The sequence below is a fragment of the Oncorhynchus keta genome, chromosome 1, assembly GCF_023373465.1.
Source record: "Oncorhynchus keta strain PuntledgeMale-10-30-2019 chromosome 1, Oket_V2, whole genome shotgun sequence".
In the NCBI taxonomy this organism is placed as follows: domain Eukaryota; kingdom Metazoa; phylum Chordata; class Actinopteri; order Salmoniformes; family Salmonidae; genus Oncorhynchus; species Oncorhynchus keta.
In genome coordinates, this window is record NC_068421.1 from 30,279,351 (window position 1) to 30,299,262 (window position 19,912).

At 41.7% G+C, this 19,912-nt stretch overlaps 2 protein-coding genes across 53 annotated transcripts in view; both read left to right on the forward strand.

Annotated features, from left to right (window-relative positions):
- Positions 1 to 7,561, forward strand: part of LOC118368739 (elastin-like) — an 87,152-nt gene extending 79,591 nt beyond the window's left edge. For all 50 annotated transcript variants that reach the window (XM_052521180.1, XM_052521185.1, XM_052521073.1 and 47 more), the window contains 6 exons: positions 299 to 376; positions 901 to 942; positions 1,831 to 1,923; positions 4,324 to 4,368; positions 5,813 to 5,881; positions 6,030 to 7,561. In XM_052521180.1, coding sequence (XP_052377140.1) covers positions 299 to 376; positions 901 to 942; positions 1,831 to 1,923; positions 4,324 to 4,368; positions 5,813 to 5,881; positions 6,030 to 6,079 — 377 coding nt within the window. In that variant the 3' untranslated portion in view covers positions 6,080 to 7,561. The remainder of the gene's footprint in view (positions 1 to 298; positions 377 to 900; positions 943 to 1,830; positions 1,924 to 4,323; positions 4,369 to 5,812; positions 5,882 to 6,029) is intronic.
- Positions 7,562 to 7,675: 114 nt separating this feature from the next.
- Positions 7,676 to 19,912, forward strand: part of LOC118370706 (LIM domain kinase 1) — a 72,594-nt gene continuing 60,357 nt past the window's right edge. For 2 of the 3 annotated variants that reach the window (XM_035755823.2, XM_052521226.1), the window contains exons 1-2: positions 7,676 to 8,100; positions 15,169 to 15,268. In XM_035755823.2, coding sequence (XP_035611716.1) covers positions 8,043 to 8,100; positions 15,169 to 15,268 — 158 coding nt within the window. In that variant the 5' untranslated portion in view covers positions 7,676 to 8,042. The remainder of the gene's footprint in view (positions 8,101 to 15,168; positions 15,269 to 19,912) is intronic. The other variant, XM_035755902.2, reaches the window with a different exon arrangement.

Consider the following 19,912-nt stretch of genomic DNA (forward strand, 5'->3'; position numbering starts at 1 on the left):
GATACAGTGAATTTTAAGTGAAATAATCTGTCTGTAAACAATTGTTGGAAAAATTACTTGTGTCATGCACAAAGTCGATATCCTAACCGACTTGCCAAAACTATAGTTTGTTAACAAGACATTTGTGGAGTGGTTGAAAAATGAGTTTTAATGACTCCAACCTAAGTGTATTTAAACTTCCGACTTCAACTGTACCTAGTGTGTGAAATTTCAACCATGTTCTTAGTGGAGGATTAGTCTCACCCACTAGATGCCTGGCATGAGGCTATTGGAGAACTAATCCAGTCTCATGTTTCAGGTGCGAGGTATCCTGCTGGTGTTGGTCTGGGAACAGGGGCAGGGGCAGGAGCAGGTCAAAAAGCACCCAAACCCCCAGGTAAAAACCCTGACACATAAAGCCCAGCTTTGTACTAATTACACGTTTTAGTCTTACTTATCCATTCTAACTCATATGAACAACATAGCACAGTGTTGTTATCTTTATTTTGGAGTAGAGTTATCGTAAAAGTAGTAAGAAATGTTGATCATTGAGTCATATCAACTCCAGACACTGGATCCCCCAGGGTACAGTACTGTAGGGCAAGACAGAAGAAACCAGTGGAGACTCCCAGTGGAGACTGATTACCGTCAGAGGCAGAGTTAGTTTGTAACGGTTTTTGCAACATCAAAGTGTGACGGTTTAGAGCTAGCAGCACAGACCTCTGGAGAGTCGTTCTATTCTGCCCATAACAGTACTGCGTGAGCTCTGCCAGGGGAAGTAGGATTCCATCATTGTATACAAGATGTTCCTGCCTACAGCTTAGCCATATTCAACAGCAGACCTGGGTTCAAATAGTATTTGAAAATCGTTCAACTATATCTCAACTCTTCAGTAATGCTCCACTCTCTCCTGTTCAATAGGTTATGGTAACCTGGGTGCTGGTGGTGCTGGTTATAATCCAGGTGAGACTGACTGTCCTGCTGTAGTTTCTGTAGTTTACTGTAGTTAACTGTGAGGTTTCATCCTCATGTTCATAAACTGGTAAAAATGCACACACATAAGTAGCAGGATAGTGTCACCTCACTAAGACTCACTGTCAAAACATTGTGATGAAAAGACTTCTCTGACAAGTCAGACATCGCAAGACTAGCATGGCACATATCATGTCTTCATATGGTTAGGATTATGTTGACACATTGGCAGGGTTTTGACTATGTTCAGGATTATACTTGGAAGTGTATCACCAAGGTTGTGGAACTTTCAGCATCCTCTCCTCTCCTCCTCTCCCTTGCTGTTTGGGATGAATGTTATCACGCTGGTCCAGCAGTGGAGAGACTGCTCTCTGCCTCAGGCTCCATGGATACTGACTAGTCAATGCCTGCAGGCTATTATCCACCAACCATTGGTCAAATATTCCCTGACACAGAGAGCAGAGCACCCCACAGTACAACATATTGCCTGTTTCACATGCTATCACATATGGTACAACTTTGCTAATACTGTATGCACATGTTGTTACCCAAGGAGAATTCAGCACCATTAGCCTTTTGATAAATACTGTAGCTAAATAGTTTGAATAAACACACTGGCCTGGTAAATATGCATACACAATGCATATGACCTGATGCTACCTCTCAGTTCATACTGTATGTTGTAATTTGACTGGTTGTGCTCTGGGCTCGGCCATTAATTGTTGAGGAAAAAGCCATGCTTAAGTTAAGTCTGAGACCAAAGCTGCAGTAGGGTATGTAACCCTGTCTAAATGTAGACCAGTATATACAATGTATACAGTATATGTAGTGTTGTTGTGTGTTGTTGTTTTGTTCATTTTTGCTGTGTTACCCTTGCAGGTGCTGGTGCGGTCCCAAATTACGGAGGTGGCTACCCACAACAACGGGGCTACCCACAGCAAGGTGGAGGCTACCCACAGCAAGCCTACCCGGGTAACGTGTATAACCGCTATATGTGATAATCAGATGCACTGTGTGTACAATATGTGTACATAAACATGAGGTTGTTGTTATTACAGTATCTCTTATGTCTAGCGTGTGTGTGTGTGTGTGGGGGGGGATGATGGTCATTTTCCATAAAGGTTATTTTGTATTGCATGTTTTGTATTGTGAACCCCAAGGATCATCGTGAACACTGACGGTGCCATTTATCAGTGGCAACTACCACAGAGACAACAGCACAGAGCCATTTATCATCTAGAGAGACAAAGGGAAAAGGAGAAAAACAGTTTTTAGCTGTTATAGCTTTATATAGAGAATGGGATGTTGTGACCCAGGAACTATAAAGATAAAAGTAGAACAAAAAGAGCTTGTAGTTTGAACCAAATTTGATAGATGTGTTCGATTTATTGTATTTGTTCATCTTTACTATCCAGTGAAGATAGCGGAAGCAAGGGCATTCACTTTGAGTTCCCCTTTGTAAGCATGCCCCAATCATTCACTTACAGTAAATGTAGAAAAGTGTTGATTGGCCGTAAGTTTAGACTTCTGACAGACTTGACATAATTTTGCAAAACTGAGTTTAATACTAAGAAATAGTCTCCAACAGTTATTTCAAGGTCAAATAGGCTAGACCCTCAACAGAACCATCAAAAGAATAGTTGTCAATTAAACCTGACCTATTATCCTGACCACATATGCCCACTGGCAACAGGGGTTTGAGCCTTGTCTCAGCCACCCTCTGTCTATGCCCCTACTATCTGTCTCCCTCTCTACATTTCCAGCTGAACTGTAAATTCAAAATATAAAAGCAAAAAGCAAAAATTCAACCTGACTCAGAGTGCTGGTGGATCTTTCACTGCCCATGATTACCCCCTGTTTCTGCTTGGATCAGGAAGTGGACTAAAGCCGAATTGTCGACAGACAAGTAACCCAGAACGACAGACAGACAGCCCTCAGGCCTGTTGCTTTCCTATTAGAGCTAACCAGAGAAAGAGAGAGGGGAACTGATCTAGAGACAATTGAAAGGAACAGCCAACTTCCCCATACCTGGTTTAGTTTCCCCTAATTAAATGAATTGAGGGGGAACATTGGTTGCTCTGAGCACTTAAATGGTTATGAAAATAATCATCATTGTTTTTTGATTGAGGTGGTGTTTGGAATGCTGGTCCCTCTCTGTCTCTCTCTCTCTCTCTCTCTCTCTCTCTCTCTCTCTCTCTCTCTCTCTCTCTCTCTCTCTCTCTCTCTCTCTCTCTCTCTCTCTCTCTCTCTCTCTCTCTCTCTCTATCTCTCTCTTTGCGTAGTTCCTAGTTGTTAATTACTCTCACGTTTACTGTAGCTTCTGTGATTTGGATAGCTACTCTGACCATGCAAATCAGGTATTAATGTTTTACTACCATGGTGCAAATATTGCCCACACACAGAAAACATCAAACACTCCTGGTAACCTCCTCAATTTACAGCTTCATATGTAAAAGTCCCAATTCCTATTATTACTGATGATATAGAGTTAACTTGAATAGTCAATGACTTGTGTCTGGCAACATGATGATGATGTCTAGCATTATATTTGAAATGAACCAAATCTCTATTGGTAGCTTTTTTTCTTTTAAAATATAAATACCGTTCATTTCCAATTTCTTACATTTGACATGATTAAAAATAATGATTTAATTCAGGATGTCTCAATGGTGTGACCACCCTTGGGAATAATTAATTGGTTTTTGGATGACTTAATGAGCTCTGCTGCATATTCCTGTCTAGTCTGAAATGCAGACTGTTTACTGGCATCAGTGAATGCTTTACCCTTGCAGTGTGCTTGTTTACTATATATCTATTCATGTTTTACTATTTGTTTACAAAGACAGTAATGAGACCAAAACATGGTATTTTGCTATTGCAGTATTAGTAAAAGCATGTGGTTGTTACTCTATCAGATAATGCTCAAACATAATCACACTTTCTTGAAAAGTCTCTACATTTTGTCTTACATAAATTCCAAAGCACGTCATCATTACATGGGGGAAATCCCCTTGTGATTATGTGATGTCTGCGGTTTCCTAATCAGATTGATAGTGTATTTATGACTATACCTGTTTTGACTGAGAAAGTCCCATACTGATCATTCTAGTTCATGACTCACCAAAACACGGGCACTTTCCATTGGTTATCTGTCTGACCAAGTGTGTTTTGGTTGCTTTGTGTGTTCCAATGCTCAATGAAGAAAGGGTCTTCAGCTCTCTCCCCCTCTATCTAAAAACTCTCTGATCAAAGTTTTTGAAGATTCTACTACATTGTGCTATTTTAAACATGAATCGCCCTTAGCAAAAATAATCTCATTCCTTCCAAACTCCAAATGCTTTTTCTTAAGTTTAAACATTGTCTGTTTACTAGGAGCATATGGAGCAGGCCAGACGGCACCACTGACTCCTCAACAAGGTACTGGTGTCTTCCTTCTTTCACTTCTTGAAAAGTAACTGTTGTCCTACTCAGCCAAACGTTACACTACACAGCCAGTGCAAGGGGGAAAGATTTGCTTGAAATTTTCAGATTTTCTCTTACACCTGGTACATTTCCTATTTTATTATAATCAGTCAGTTCTTAGCGGAGGATGACATCACATAAGATTATTTGGATGAGATTAGAATGAGAGGATGAGGGGGGTGAGAGAACAGTGAGTACTTGTCAGTGTAGATGATGTACCAACCAATGTCTAGTGAGTCTGATAATCTGAATTTTCCTGAGCACAGGGAAGATTACTGACGGTGGGATTATGTTTCAAAAAGCAAGGCAGGTTTTTCTCAGCTAGTTTAATAAAACCTATGACAGGTCAGGATTTAGAGGATTTGATGTGCTACTCCAGTAGTGCTGTGCTGATATTGCGTGGAAATCTTTGGGATATTAATCTAAAATAAATTCACAACAGTCACTGTCAGTCTGTTTCTGTAGTGCCGCGCCAGAGGAGGCTGGTGGGAAGAGCTGTAGGAAGATGGGCTCATTGTAATGCCTGGAATGGAATATATATGGAACGGAGTGTTTGATACCATTCCATTGATTCCATTCCAGTATTTGCAATGAGCCCATCCTCCTATAGCTCCTCCCACCAGCCTTCTCTGTCAGCGCATATGTTTGCTAGGAGCCCACAACTGTATACTGGCACTGCCAGGGGAGAAATTACCCAGCATATGTTCTTGACTAATTGGAATCCACTTTTTCAGCTATATCTTAGCTCTTATTACTTTTAGTAGATAAGACTTACACTCACATGGGTTTTTATATAACTATTTAAAACTATTTAAATCTTTCACATGTTTACACTTATCACAAGAATGGTCTAAATGACTAATCTACATTATGCCAAATGATGTGCTATTGCCAATTATTTGTGCTAATACAGTATCATAAATTATTACTTGTTATCAATGTAGGCCCCTTTATGGTGCATAGATCAAGTAGTATTCCCATTATATTACACACATACCGCTAACACCTCTGAGTACAGCCTGCAACCTACTGTAGGATACCTGCAGTTCAAATCAATACATTTGTAATAGCTGAGAATTATTCATTAAGACTATTGATTTGGAGCATCTGTTGCAGTCGCAACACAAGTGAATATCAATAGCCCCTCTGTATCTAGCATATGTGGACAGCCAACCTGTTAGTGTTTGATGTTAGCCAACCTGTTAGCGTATGCTAACTGACTCACCAGGCTTACTGGGGCTCTTGGTTGCAGTGGTCAAGCAACAGATGTCCATAAAGTTTACCCATCTGTGCAGTGTGGTTAGAAAAACACATTAGAGTTGTTCAGGATATTACTTGCCAACACTGTAAAAAAAAAATTAATCACAGGTGCTTTTGTGGTCACTAACTTTTTTCGCAGCCAAAGCAGCCAAGTATGGCCCACTCCAGAGCTTCCTTGGTGGAGCAGGAGGAGGAGGCTACAGACCAGGTACGATAAAACACACACACATCCTCTGGCATGTGACCAAAATAATTCTTAATTCTGGTTCCGAACCAAGTAGAAATGCATGAATCCAAACCGTCTTTCAAATGCATGCATTTAAAATATCCTCTTTTCCAATGTGGTTTCGGAACAGGAGGAGTTGCTGCTGGATGCCAAAGCAAATACTGTGGAAGGCGGAAGTAGAGGATGTTCTTGAGAAGAAGTTGAATTTCAAGAAACAATGGTGCTACTGCATTATCTAGAATGTACATTTTATATGCACAAAATCCCCCATTACAGTATGTAAAGATATGTTGTACTTTATTTGATATTTTTTATACAAACCCACCGACCCAGACTTTTGCACACATTTGATGTGACTTGGTGTTATTGATTGTGCCTTTATCGTTACAGTGGTCATGGTGCTCATCATCTCTTACTGACATGCCTGCGATGCTCCCCTTTTAGTAGCTATACTCAGTAGTTGTGTGTGCGTGCATGTGTGTGGGCATGTTTGTGTGGATGTTTGCCTATGTGGCTGTGTGTACGTGTGCGCTTGCACGTGTTGCCATAGATGTGTGCGTGTTTGGGTAGAAAGGAGAATGTGAAAGATTCTCCAGCCATAGAAGCACCAGTTCTCTGACAGTACATCCCTCTACTGCAGTATCCCCAATTGCTTCGTGTCTGTGTGTACCAAAGTTGGAGATCTTCACATACTGACACGTCAAACTAAGGGTTGAGCTTCAAGAGGTATGGTTGGTAAAGTGCTGATAAACTTTGGCCATGTATCAGAACTGCCTCCTCTGGCTTTCTATCATCTCTGCTGCTATTTATAGCCCTGGGTGAAATAGCAGTGGCATAGCGGGTGTGTGTGGGCACAGGTTTCACAGTCCATCTGCCATCAGTAACTATTTTAAGTGCCATGGTTTAAGTAGCCTATCTTCAGCCTTCTTACCTTGATTTCCGCCAAACTTGTGAAGTATGAAGAGCAGGTTTTGCTCTGAATGTGGGAAAGCTGATGACAATCAATCCAAAGGTGTTCAAAAGATTTGTAGGTGATCTTTAGTGATATTCATATCATACACATTGTGTCGGTTTGTACCAATCATTTGAAATGCGGTGTGTTTTGTTTCTTAAATGATTGGTATGTTTTTAGTTTTTAGAAATGCAGGTTTTACAAAAATGTAAAAGTAAAATTAAAATCCATTCGATACTGCTCTGGCATGTATTGTACATTATGTATGTATGACATGAACATTTTGTTTTCTTAATTATGTATCATTTTTCTGGTGTCCAAGATTAAGTGCCTAGAATGTTATGCCTATCTGGAATCATTCTAGTTTCACATGCAGTCATAGTTTAATTTATGCAAATTGCATTATTCAAGTTTCAAATGTTTCTGGTCAGAAAAGTAGACTCAAGATTTGTGTAATCTAGAATAAGGCAACTAACTGTATGTTGTAGTAATAGCCCTAGGTTATCATGACTCTCACTCTCTTCAGTTCTTGTAGCCTACTCCGTGATGGTTTTTATGAACTGTGTGAGCCGCACCTGTCAGGGGCCGCTGCCCTGTGCCGTGGGATAGTATTCATCTGATTTTCACAGCACATTTGACTTGTGCCCAGCAATACCGACCTTTTATTTGCTTCAGTAAAAAAACGAAATAAAATTGTTTTAATGAATACACATTTGTGCCCAGGCATCAGCGTTTTTCCATCTGCACCAAAACTGCACCAACATATCAAAATGAATCAATGGCTCAAATGTTATTCAAGAACTTTAAAATGGCTGAAGGTAGGCTAGTCTTTTATTAATGCAACTAGCCTATTCCAGCCTGTTCTCATAGACTAGATGATACAGCTCATTTCTGTGATGGGTGCACTGCGCATCCTTTCCTCTCTGCCCTCAGTTGCTTGTGCTTTTGCTGCGCAGACAAAAATTCCAGGGATTGTTGTCGGTTGGCCAACCCATAGCTTCCTGTCCCCTGCCGGAATGTTTTAATTCGCCCATCCTCGCTTCTTCGAATGAATCGCAGAATATCTTTCGGAGTAGTGGCAAGCTTTAAGGGGCGTCCAGCGGGCTGCATATACACAGACACACAACACTACTAGACCGGTTATCTGTTCATCAGAGGCAGGCTCTCATAGAGCTCCCAGTCGGAGAGTGAATGAGGTTGATGCTGTTCTGTTGTAACTGGAAGGACGAACGTATGGGAGAGGAGGAAGGTGAGTTCAAGTTTTCGATACGCAGTTTTTCTCTGGAAAGACGGTAGCGGGTGTCTTGAAACGTGTCAGTGCGGGAGATGTTATTAGAGCTAGTGTAGTGAACCCTTCATCGCGCGATAACAGAGATGCTACACTGAATTCATAATAAACAACACAATAGATACATTGTTTATGGTGTTTTTGGAGGGTGAGATTGGTGACATGTATTCTTTGAGAATGATCAATAAAGAATGTCCTTGTTTTGCTGCAATAACACAAGTAGGTAGTCGTTCTATTTTATTTCCGAGTAACACAAGCCCGCTGCATAATGATAACACGACCGGGGTGGTGTTTAGAAGTATAATAATTTGGGTATTAGAACTGTTAATGTTTTGGTTAGTTCAATCTAATTAAATACAAATTACATGGGACATTGAAACCACAGCACTGCTCTGACCCACAACAACAAAACTTCAAAACTGATAGTTAGACTTTCTTTTAAATAATCAATACCCTTTCTTGGCATTCCATTCCTGTGAATCCATGACCTCGTTTAGCCTAGTTGCAATGTAACTAGTTCCACTGATGCTAGCTCACTAGCCTATATTGTGGAAGTTGAATATACAAAATAATGTAGCCTACAATATAACATTTATGAAAAAGGATAGGTAGGAAACTTGTCTATGACAAGTAGCCTAGTAGTATCAACAGGATAGGGCGCCTAAATATCCGATTGGACAATGTTGTTACTGGGTCCTCACAGTAGGGGTAATCGACCAGAAATTCCTTTGCAAGATCTGGTTTCCATAGTAAGATCAACTGGAGCATTAAACTGCTCTTCCACTAATTGTCAAAGTAAATCCACTAGAAGGGTGTACAATTACTAGTAGTATATTCCTACTAATGCAGGTTCACTTAACAGGTTGTTGAAATCAGATTTTGTTCAGAGATGAAAATGGTATGCACTTGGGCCTTGCATTGTGTGACACTGACACACAGCATCAGGCCTGATAACCAACAATGATGAGACAGCCTACAGGGAGGAGGTGATGACCCTGTGAGTGTGCTGCCAGGAAAATAACCTCACACTCAACATCAACAAAACAAAGGAGCTGATCGTGGACTTCAGGAAACAGCAGAGGGAGCACCCCCCTATCCACATTGACGCAACAGTGCCTCTTCAACATCAGGAGGCTGAATAAATTTGTTTTGGCACCTAAAACCCTCACAAACTTTTACAGATGCACAATTGAGAGCATCCTGTCAGGCTGTATCACCGCCCGGTATGGCAATTGCACTGCCCGCAACCGCAGGGCTCACCAGAGGGTGGTACGGTCTGCCCAATGCATCACCGGGGGCAAACTACCTGCCCTCCAGGACACCTACAGCACCCAATGTCACAGGAAGGCCAAAAAGATCATCAAGGACAACAACCACCCGAGCCACTGGCTGTTCACCCCACTATCATCCAGAAGGCGAGGTCAGTACAAGTGCATCAAAGCCGGGACCGCGAGACTAAAAAACAGCTTCAATTTAAGGCCATCAGACTGTTAAACAGCCAGGCTGCTGCCCTATATACTTAGACTTGAAATAACTGGCCACTTTAATAATGGAACACTAACACTAGTCACTTTAATAATGTTTACATATTTTACATTACTCATCTCATATGTATATATTGTATTCTACTCTAATGCTGCTCCGACATTGCCCATTTATATATTCTTAATTCCATTCCTTTAGATTTGTGTGTATTGTTGTGAAATTGTTAGATATTATTGCACTGTTGGAGCTAGAAACACAAATATTTCGCTACACCTGCAGTAACATCTGCCAAAAATGTGTATGTGACCAATAACATTCAATTTGATTTGATTACAGAATGTTTAGCTCATATCAGCGTGAATGACTGCACCCGAACTCGAGTGTCACCCTTTATCAGAGCTGAGTAAATGTGTGTGCGCCCATACAAGTGTGTGTGTGCGCTGTGTGTTTGTGCATGCACATGCATAATATTTGTGTGTGTGCATGCGCGCCTGCCTGCCTGCCTGCGTCTATGTGAGTTGTGACAGAGACTGGGCATCTGACTAGTGCTGCTGACTCCGTGTGTCTGTGTATCAGTTTGTGATGGACTGGAGTCTGGCCCTCTTGAGACGCAACACCAGCGGTCGTCAGGGAAAGCAGATCAGTCAGAGAGAGGCTGGGAGAGGGCCATTAGTGCAGAGTAGATGTGTTGGCCAATACAATCAATACAACTACTCCAGCGCTGACTTCCTAATATTGAACCACTGCAGGGGAAGGGACCCATTGCCCAGCAAATATCTTGTGTGTGTCCCAAATGGCACCCTATCCCATTTATAGTGCACTATATTTTGGAAGTTGAGGATACATAATACTGTCAATGACTTAGGGGAGGCAAATTATATAGCCTACACTAAAACATTTGTGAAAAAGAAAAGATCGACCAGATATTTCGCTGCAAGATCAGGTTTCCATTGTTAGATCAGCTGGAGCATTGAACTGCTCTTCCACTAACTGCCAAAGTAATGCCATTTAGAAGATTGTACAATTACGGTAGTCACTCGAATGCATTTCAATTAACAGGTGTGCCTTGTTAAAAGGTCATTTGTGTAATATCTTTCCTTCTTGCATTTGATAAAATCGGTTGTGTTGTGACAAGGTAGGGGGGTATACAGAAGATGGCCCCATTTGGTGAAAGACCAAATCCATATTATGGCAACAACAGCTCAAATAAGCAAAGAGAAACAACAGTCCATCATGGAGGTCAGTCAATCCGGAACATTTCAAGAACATTGTAAGTTACTTTAAGGGCAGTCGTATAAATCAAATCGCAGCACAAATAAATACTTCACAGAGTTCAAGTAACAGACATCTCAACATCAACTGTTCAGAGGATACTGTGTGAATCAGGCCTTCATGGTCAAATTGCTGCACAGAAACCACTTCTAAAGGACACCAATAAGAAGAAGAGACTTGCTTGGGTCAAGAAACACGAGCAATGGACATTAAGACAGGTGGAAATCTGTCCTTCGGTCTGATGAGTCCAAATTTTTTATTTTTGGTTCCAACCGCCATGTCTTTGTGAGACGCGAAGTAGGTGAAAGGATGATCTTCGCATGTGTGGTTCCCCACCGTGAAGCGTGGGGGTGCTTTGCTGGTGACACTGTCAGTGACTTATTTATAATTCAAGGCACACTTAACCAGCATGGCTACCACAGCATTCTGCAGCGATACACCATCCCATCTGGTTTGTGCTTAGTGGGACAATCATTTGTTTTTCAACAGGACAATGACCCATCACACCTCCAGGCTGTGTGAGGGCTATATGATGAAAAGGGAGTGATGGAGTGCTGCATCAGATGACCTGGCCTCCACAATCCCCCGACAACCCACTTGAGATGGTTTGGGATGAGTTGGACAGCAGAGGGAAGGAAAAGCAGTCAACAAGTGCTCGGCATATGTGGGAACTCCTTCAATGTTATTGGAAAAGCATTCCAGGTGAAGCTGGTTGAGAGAATGCAAAGAGTGTGCCAAGCTGCCATCAAGGCAAAGGGTGGCTACTTTGAAGAATCTCACATATAAAATATATTTTGATTTGTTTAACACTTTATTGGTTACTACATGATTCCATATGTGTTATTTTATAGTTTTGATGTCTTCACTATTATTCTACAATGCAGACAATAGTAAAAAATAAAGTAAAACGTTTGAATGAGTAGGTGTGTCCAAATGCTTAACTGGTACTGTATATAACCAAGTTGCCATTACTCATTGTGTATTTATTATTACTTATCTATTATATTGTAATTTTCTTTCTCTCTGCATTTTTTGGAAGGACCTGTAAGTAATAATTTCACTGTTATTCTACACCTGTTGTTTACAAAGCATGTGACAAATAAAATTACCCCCAAGATGCTAACCTCTCACCATTGCCAATAACGAGAGGTTAGCATATCATGGTGGTATGAATTATTACTTGTTAAACAAAATCTCTTTCTCTGAGCAATTATATTATAATAAAAGAACACGATTTCCCAAGTTATTTGTTTTTTTACAATATAGGTCAGTATTTTTTTATTTTTAATTTTATACAGTCACTTGGTCATCTTTATCAATGGCGTCATTAATTTCGGACCCCACTGTATCTAGGTGTACGTCCCAAATGGCACCTTATTCCCTTTATAGAGCACTCGTTTTGTCCAGGGCCCATAGAACTCTGGTAAAAGTAGTGCACTATATAGGGAAATGTATCCAAACCCTGGTCCTCGAGCACAACAGTACACCTTTAGTGTTGTAACCCTGGACAAACACACCTCATTCAGCTCATTGAGGGCCTGATGATTAGTTGACACGTTGAATCAGGTGTGCTTGTCCAGGGTTACAATAAAAATGTGTACTATTGGGGGTACCCAAGGACCAGGGTTGGGAAACACTGACATAGGGAATAGGGCCCATAGGTCTCTGGTCAAATGTAGTGCATTATATAGGTAATAGGGTGCCATTTGTGATGAAGCCAATAACTTTTTAAGGGCTGCCGAGACCTCTGGAATAAGGTGTAATGGACTCACTGAACCCTAAAAGGCAGTGACAAGTCACAATGACAAATGTAAAATGAGGAAACCGATTTATGAAGATCCGAGCACTTTGTGGCAGCTTTCTGGCTCTTGCTCGCTGTTCTCTCTCTCGTCTCGCTCTGTCAATATTTCTCTCTGAATCCCTCTCACTCCTTTGCTTTCTCTCTCAGATGAAACTTTCCATTGCTCACATATGAACATAATCTTATGTTGTGGTTCATCTTATTCATCCTCTACAAATAAATAGTCATTTTTTTCTGACACCATGTGATTACCACATCCACACTTTTCTCATTCTGGATTTACAGGGAAAACAAATGCTCTTGTGATCATTCTAAAACACACACACACACCTACATCCTCCCACAAGTAAAAGCAGCATAGAATACATTAATGTGGTTCTTCTGTGTTAATCCACCACTCCAAAGCTCTGCTTCTAAGAACTGTAGTAAAAGATAAAAGCCACATTTGCAAGCCCCTGAAAATATCCCACATTTCCAACACTCAGCTTATCTTAAATGAGGATAATTTCCCTCCATTATGAAATTGGGTGATTTTGTGCCTTGAAGCTACTGAGGGTCATTTGATGAAAACTATTTTTAGCTGTCTAACTGGTGCTATGGTTTAGTTTGTATAGAAAGTATTTGTGTCATTTGGCGTCAACAGTAATCTTACATTATTACGTTTGTCTGGCAGTGACGTGCATTGAAAAAAAAAATTAAGTCAACCAGAAATATAGTTGAAGACTCGCTTTTGAGTACTTGTCAGCTCTGTTTCAGTGGAAAATTCTTTAAAAAGCCTATCAACCCTTGATCAATAATATATTAACATACTCCATCACCAGTAGTGATAATTATTCAGACCCCTCGATTCTTTCCATATTTTCTTATGTTACAGCCTTATTCTAAAATGGAATAAATAGTTTTTCCCCCTCCTCATTCTACACACAATACCCCATAATGACAAAGCAAAAAAAAACAGGTTTACATTTTTTTGGTGTGCAAATGTATAAAAACTGAAATATCACATTTACATAACTATTCAGTCCCTTTACTCAGTACTTTGTTGAAGCACCTTTGACAGTGATTACAGTCTTGAGTTTTCTTGGGTATGACGCTACAAGCTTGACACATCTGTATTTGGTGAGGTTCTCCCATTTTCTCTGCAGATCCTCTCAAGCTCTGTCAGGATGGATGGGTTACGTTGCTGCACAGCTATTTTCAGGTCTCTCCAGAGATGTTTGTTCGGTTTCAAGTCCGGGCTCTGGCCGGACCACTCAAGGACATTCAGAGACTTGTCCAGAAGCAAACCCATGCATTGTCTTGGCTGTGTGCTTAGAGTCATTGTCCTGTTGGAAGGTGAACCTTTGCCCCAGTCTGAGGTCCTGAGTGCTCTGGTGCAGGTTTTCATCAAGGATCTCTCTGTACTTTGCTCTGTTCATCTTTCCCTCGATCCTGACTTGTCTCAAAGTCCCTGCCCCTGAAAAACATCCTCACAGCATGATGCTGCCACCATCGCGCATCACTGTAGGGATGGTGCCAGGCGTCCTCCAGACATGACGCTTGGTATTCAGGCCAAAGAGTTCAATCTTAGTTTTATCAGACCAAAGAATCTGGTTCCTCATGGTCTGAGAGTCCTTGGTGCCTTTTGTCAAGCTCCAAGCGGGCTGTCGTGCCTTTTACTGGGGAGTGACTTCCTTCTGGGCACTCTACCATGAAGGCCTGATTGGTGAAGTGCTGCAGAGATGGTTGTCCTTCTGGAAGGTTTTCTCATCTTAACTGAGAAATTCTGGAGCCCTGTCAGAGTTACCATTAGATTCTGGAGCCCTTCTCCCCCGATTGCTCAGTTTGGCCGGGCGTCCAGCTCTAGGAAAAGTCTTTGTGGTTCCAAACTTCTTCCATTTAAGAATTATGGAGGCCACTGTGTTCTTAGGGACCTTCAAGGCTGCAGAAATGTTTTGGTACCCTTCTCCAGATCTGTGTCTCGACACAATCCTGTCTATGGACAATTTCTTCGACCTCATGGCTTGGTTTTTGCTCTGACATGCACTGTCATCTGTTGGACCTTATATAGACAGGTGTGTGCCTTTTTCAAATCATGTCCAATCAATTTAATTTACCACAGGAGGATTCCAATCAAGTTGTAGAAACATCTCAAGGATGATCAATGGAAACAGGATGCACCTGAGCTCAATGTTGAGTCTCATAGCAAAGGATCTTAATACTTATGTAAATAAGGTATTTCTGTTTTTATTTTGTATAAATTTGCAAACATTTCTAAAAACATTGCTTCTCTTTGTCATTATGGGATATTATGTGTAGATTGATGAGGAAAAACATTAATTTAATCAATTTTAGAATATGGAAATGTGGAAAAGGGGAAGGGGTCTGAATACTTTCCGAATGCACCGTATATGAGCCATGCAAACTGTTAAGCTAGCGCACATGTTGTCCTTTGATCTGTCCACTAACTGTGTGTGTGTCATGTATTACAGCTGGCAGAAGCTTGCCCGTGTGTGCGGGATGCAGACAACGGATTTATGATGAACAGTATCTCCAGGCACTCAACAATGACTGGCACACTGTATGCTTCAGGTGAGTGCTGCTTAAACAGTATCCTCTCACTGATCAGTCAGTCTCTTCTCCTGTCAATCTTTTGACAGACAACTGATGTTCATGCTACTTGTCTTATTCATAATGACCAGTTTAGGATTTTTTTTTTATAAAAACATTTTTTTTAGCCCGTTTTCTCCCCAATTTCGTGGTATCCAATTGTTTAGGAGCTACTATCTTGTCTCATCGCTACAACAAGACGAAGGTTGAAAGTCATGCGTCCTCCGATACACAACCCAACCAAGCCGCACTGCTTCTCAACACAGCGCGCATCCAACCCGGAAGCCGGCCGCACCAATGTGTCGGAGGAAACACCGTGCACCTGGCAACCTTGGTTAGCGCGCACTGCACCCGGCCCGCCACAGGAGTCGCTGGTGCGCGATGAGACAAGGATATCCCTACCGGCCAACCCCTCCCTAACCCGGGCGACGCTAGGCCAATTGTGCGTTGCCCCACGGACCTCCCGGTCGCGGCCGGTTACGACAGAGCCTGGGCGCGAACCAAGAGTCTCAAGGCCCAACAATGCAGTTTTAAGAAAAAAATAAGTGTTAAAGTATTTACTAAATAAACTGGAAAAAAGAAGAACATTTAAAAAAGAACAGTTTTTGGGGCGGCAGGGTAGCCTAGTGGTTAGAGTGTTGGACCTGTAACCGAAAGGTACAAATCTGTTGTTCTGCCCCTGAACAGGCAGTTAACCCACTGTTCCTAGGCTGTCATTGAAAATAAGAATTTGTTCTTAACTGACTTGCCTAGTTAAATAAACAATACAATAACATTAACGAGGCTATCTATAGGGGATTGTGCGGGTCAATGTGTGGGTTAGGGACAGGTTAGTCTAGGTAATTGAGGTAATATGTACATGTAGGTGTACATGTAGGTAGAGGTAAAATGACTGCATAGATAATAAACAGCAGTGTAAAAATGGGGGAGGGTCAATGCAAATAGTCCGGGTAGCCATTTGTTTAGCTGTTCAGGAGTCTTACGGCTTGGGGGTAGAAGCTGTTAAGAAGCCTTTTGGACCTAGACTTGGTGCTCCAGTACCGCTTGCCATGCAGAGAGAACAGTTTATGACTAGTGTGTCTGGAGTAATTGGCCATTTTTAGGGCCTTCCTAAGACACCGCCTGGTATAGAGGTCCTGGATGACAGGAAGCTTTGGCCCCAGTGATGTACTAGGCCGTACGCACTACCCTCTGTAGTGATTTGCGGTTGGAGGCCGAGCAGTTGTCATACCAGGCAGTGATGCAACCAGTCAGGATGCTCTCACCACACTGCCAGGTCTCTGACCTCCTCTGTATAGGATGTCTCATCATTGTCGGTGATCAGGCCTGTCACTGTTGTGTCGTTAATTTGATGGTGGTCAGTCTCAGCGGAGGGCGGGAGGGTCTGCCTCTCAACATCCCTGCGCTTTCCCTTTCCTCCACTAAGTCTGACCAGAAAGGGACACGGTCTTCCAGCTGATGGTAACTCAAGTTACACCGCATTATTTCTGCCTCATGCACAAATTCGTGCTGTTATTCCTATGAACTGAGGAAGTGATCTGTAAGTGAACGAAGACCCAATCCTCTAATAATAACAACAATGCAATCCTGCAGCTCTACTTTCCTACTCATTCATTACTGCTGCAGTGCTTGTTATAGCTCTGAAGGGAAGTTGGAAGAACGCGCATTCTATGGCTTATAAAAGTGTTGAATACAAAGTGTTGACAGTGCTGAGTAAGAACTGAAACATGAACACTCTCATAAAACCTGCAGCTCTTTGCTGTATTTGTTGACAGTCTCTCTAGTCATGGTTTTAAAAGTTTAGAAATCTCACATTATCATCTTTGCTGTAGCTTTCTGTTATGCCTGCTACTGCTACGTTACTGCTGACAAGGTCATCTGAGCCATTTGATTGTCCAGTGGTAGGCCTATAGTGCACTTCACTTGCTCTCTGGTCGCGCCGGGAAGGCAGAGTTTGTACCTTCAGACAAATTAAATGGTTCAAAATGGCAACGGTTCGTCTGCCCGGCGCTCAGGGCAGCTGAATCGGGTGCACCTACCACCAACAGCCCGGGACGAATAAAATCAAATAAAATAGGAACACAAGGCTTTATCGGTAGGTTTTTTTACATAAATGTTTGGCAATCGACTAGAAATGCCTTGAAAATCAACCAGTCGATCACGATCGACCGCTTGGTGACCAGTGCCTTAGAATGTTGAGTGAAGTTCACTCTTGTCTGTGGGCTGATATTTCTGCGCAGCGGAAGTCTCGGAGTATAGAGGGAACAGCGTTCATGACTGACTAACTTTTTTTTGCCTATGTTTACTAACCGGTCATATTCAGCGTTCGTAAATTCATCAGTTATTCTGCACTCTGGCACACTCAAGACGAGTGCTCTGAAATCGGAGTCGATAGCTTGCCAGAACGAATTTTCGAATGCATGAGATATGCTAACTGGATAACAGTCGTTCAACTAGCATTTCTTGCTAGCTAACCAAATGACACGTGCTTCTCTAGCTGTGTAGCCGCTGAGAAAACGATACGAGGGGGAAAAGTCAGTCACTAACCCACTCCTCCAATGACATGACATCCTCCTTGCAGCAAGCTAGCTATTTAGCTAATGTTAGGCCCTGTGTTTTTAGCTACATAAATAGATACGCTAGTATATTAGCCATGTTATGACTGACTTGTGATCATTGCCCTTGGTAGTTTGATTGTATTGACATTCCCAGCCTTAGTTACATCTGTTCTTTTTTTGTCTTAAGCATCCCGAATGAAGGCAGCAAACAATGTACCTGGCCAGCTGTGATTTACAATTATATATATTATTAACATTTAAAAAATAAGTCAAACATACAAAGCAATACATATTTATTGATAAATAATAAAGCAATACAAAATGAAGTGCATAAACAGTACATCTGCCAGACTTCAATATACTTCAGACTCCAGAAATAATTATTTCACCCATTCAATCCCTCATTCACCCCTCTGTTACTTGTTACTTGTCCATGGGACTGGCTGACATTAACTCACTCACCCATTCACTCTTTCTCTCACTCACTCCCTCTTTTCCTCACTCACTTCACTCTCAATCACCCTCTTCCAGTGGTGTAAAAAGTACTGAAATATTCTACTCAAGTAGAAGTACTGTTATTTTAATGACATTTAGAAGTAAAAAGTAGAAGTCAAATTACTGGCTGAAAAATACAAAAAAAAAAGTACATGTTTTCAGAAAAGCTATGCAATTACAGTAACGAGAGTAGTTGTAAATTAGTTCATCTACACCCCTCCCATCACTGACCTAAACTTGAACTTAACATGGCCACAGAACCACCCTCCGCACAATGATGCTGTTGTTCTATATGTACAGTATGTGATGCAACAGACCATGACAAACATCAGCCCTCCCTGGTTGTGCAACTCCCCTTTATACTGACTAACTAATTAATCCAGGAGCTGGTGAAGTTGTTTCACTCTGCTTGAAAACCAGACAGTTTTTCCCAGAAAGTAGTGTGCCCGCTGGAGATTGGGATGTTATTATTAGGACACTGCCTGTTGTTGTCGTCTTCTTGCTTACATAATTGCTCCCACCCTGTCTCTTTAGTTTATTTTCGGTTTTGCACTCTTGTGTTCTTGGGATGACAAACCTAGTTCAGGAAGCAGGAGATCAGATCACCCTGTCACACTCAGAGGATATCTCTTTGATATCTTTCTCATTTAGAAATCATTAAAAATGACCCACACAGGCACTGTTATTACCTTGTTCTACCACCGCTTATTAACCTCATAAGTAGACCATTTTGGGACGGTTTACAGGACACATATTACTGAATCTTGGAAACTGGCCCATATCACTAACTACACCATGCACTTGTAGTTGTTTGTGTTTTGTTGTGCTATATGTATGGGCTATACATGCACATAGGTCTTGTCACAGCATATGATCTGTGTTCATTTGAATCCCTTTGCTAGTCGTCAGCAGTGTGTCATCCATTAATCAGATGCTGTGTGTTTCGTCTGAACCTGGCTCTCTCTGTAAAAACTGTCCCCTGTATCCTTTATCCACTGTTCTCATTCTGCTAAGTCTGCTAGTGGGGTTTCTCTTTTCTGTGTGGAAAATTGGCCTGGGTGCTTGGTGTTGCGTTAGTGACTCACAGCACTGCTGGATGACCCAACGGGAGATCTGAGGATGAGGACATCTGGGTCACTGGAGAGAGACGACTTCCACACACTGCCTTTCTGACTTGCATTTCTCTTACCTTTCCTGTCTTCCCTTCACTGTCCTATCTGTTCAATAACACAACAAGTAAAAAAACCAGTAACTGCTTCCTACAGATAGAATAGCTAAGGGCTAACATGCATGCTGGCACATTCTAATTCTCCCTGTCTGTCTAGAATATGGAGGTAATAGATTTCTGATCCTTCCCTTGGGGAGGGAGAGATTGTCATGGTAAAGCAAAAAGGGGGGGTTAAGATGGCTTTCCTGATCTGAGACGTCTTTGGAAAGCCGCCTGCGTCCCCCTACTCCCCTCAAGCAACAGAGAAGGAAAAAGAGGGTTAGGGCTAAACATAAGAAAATCACGAAAACACACTCCAACCATCCCGTCAGCTAGTTGGTCCCCAAGTAGAACTGAAAGCTCAGT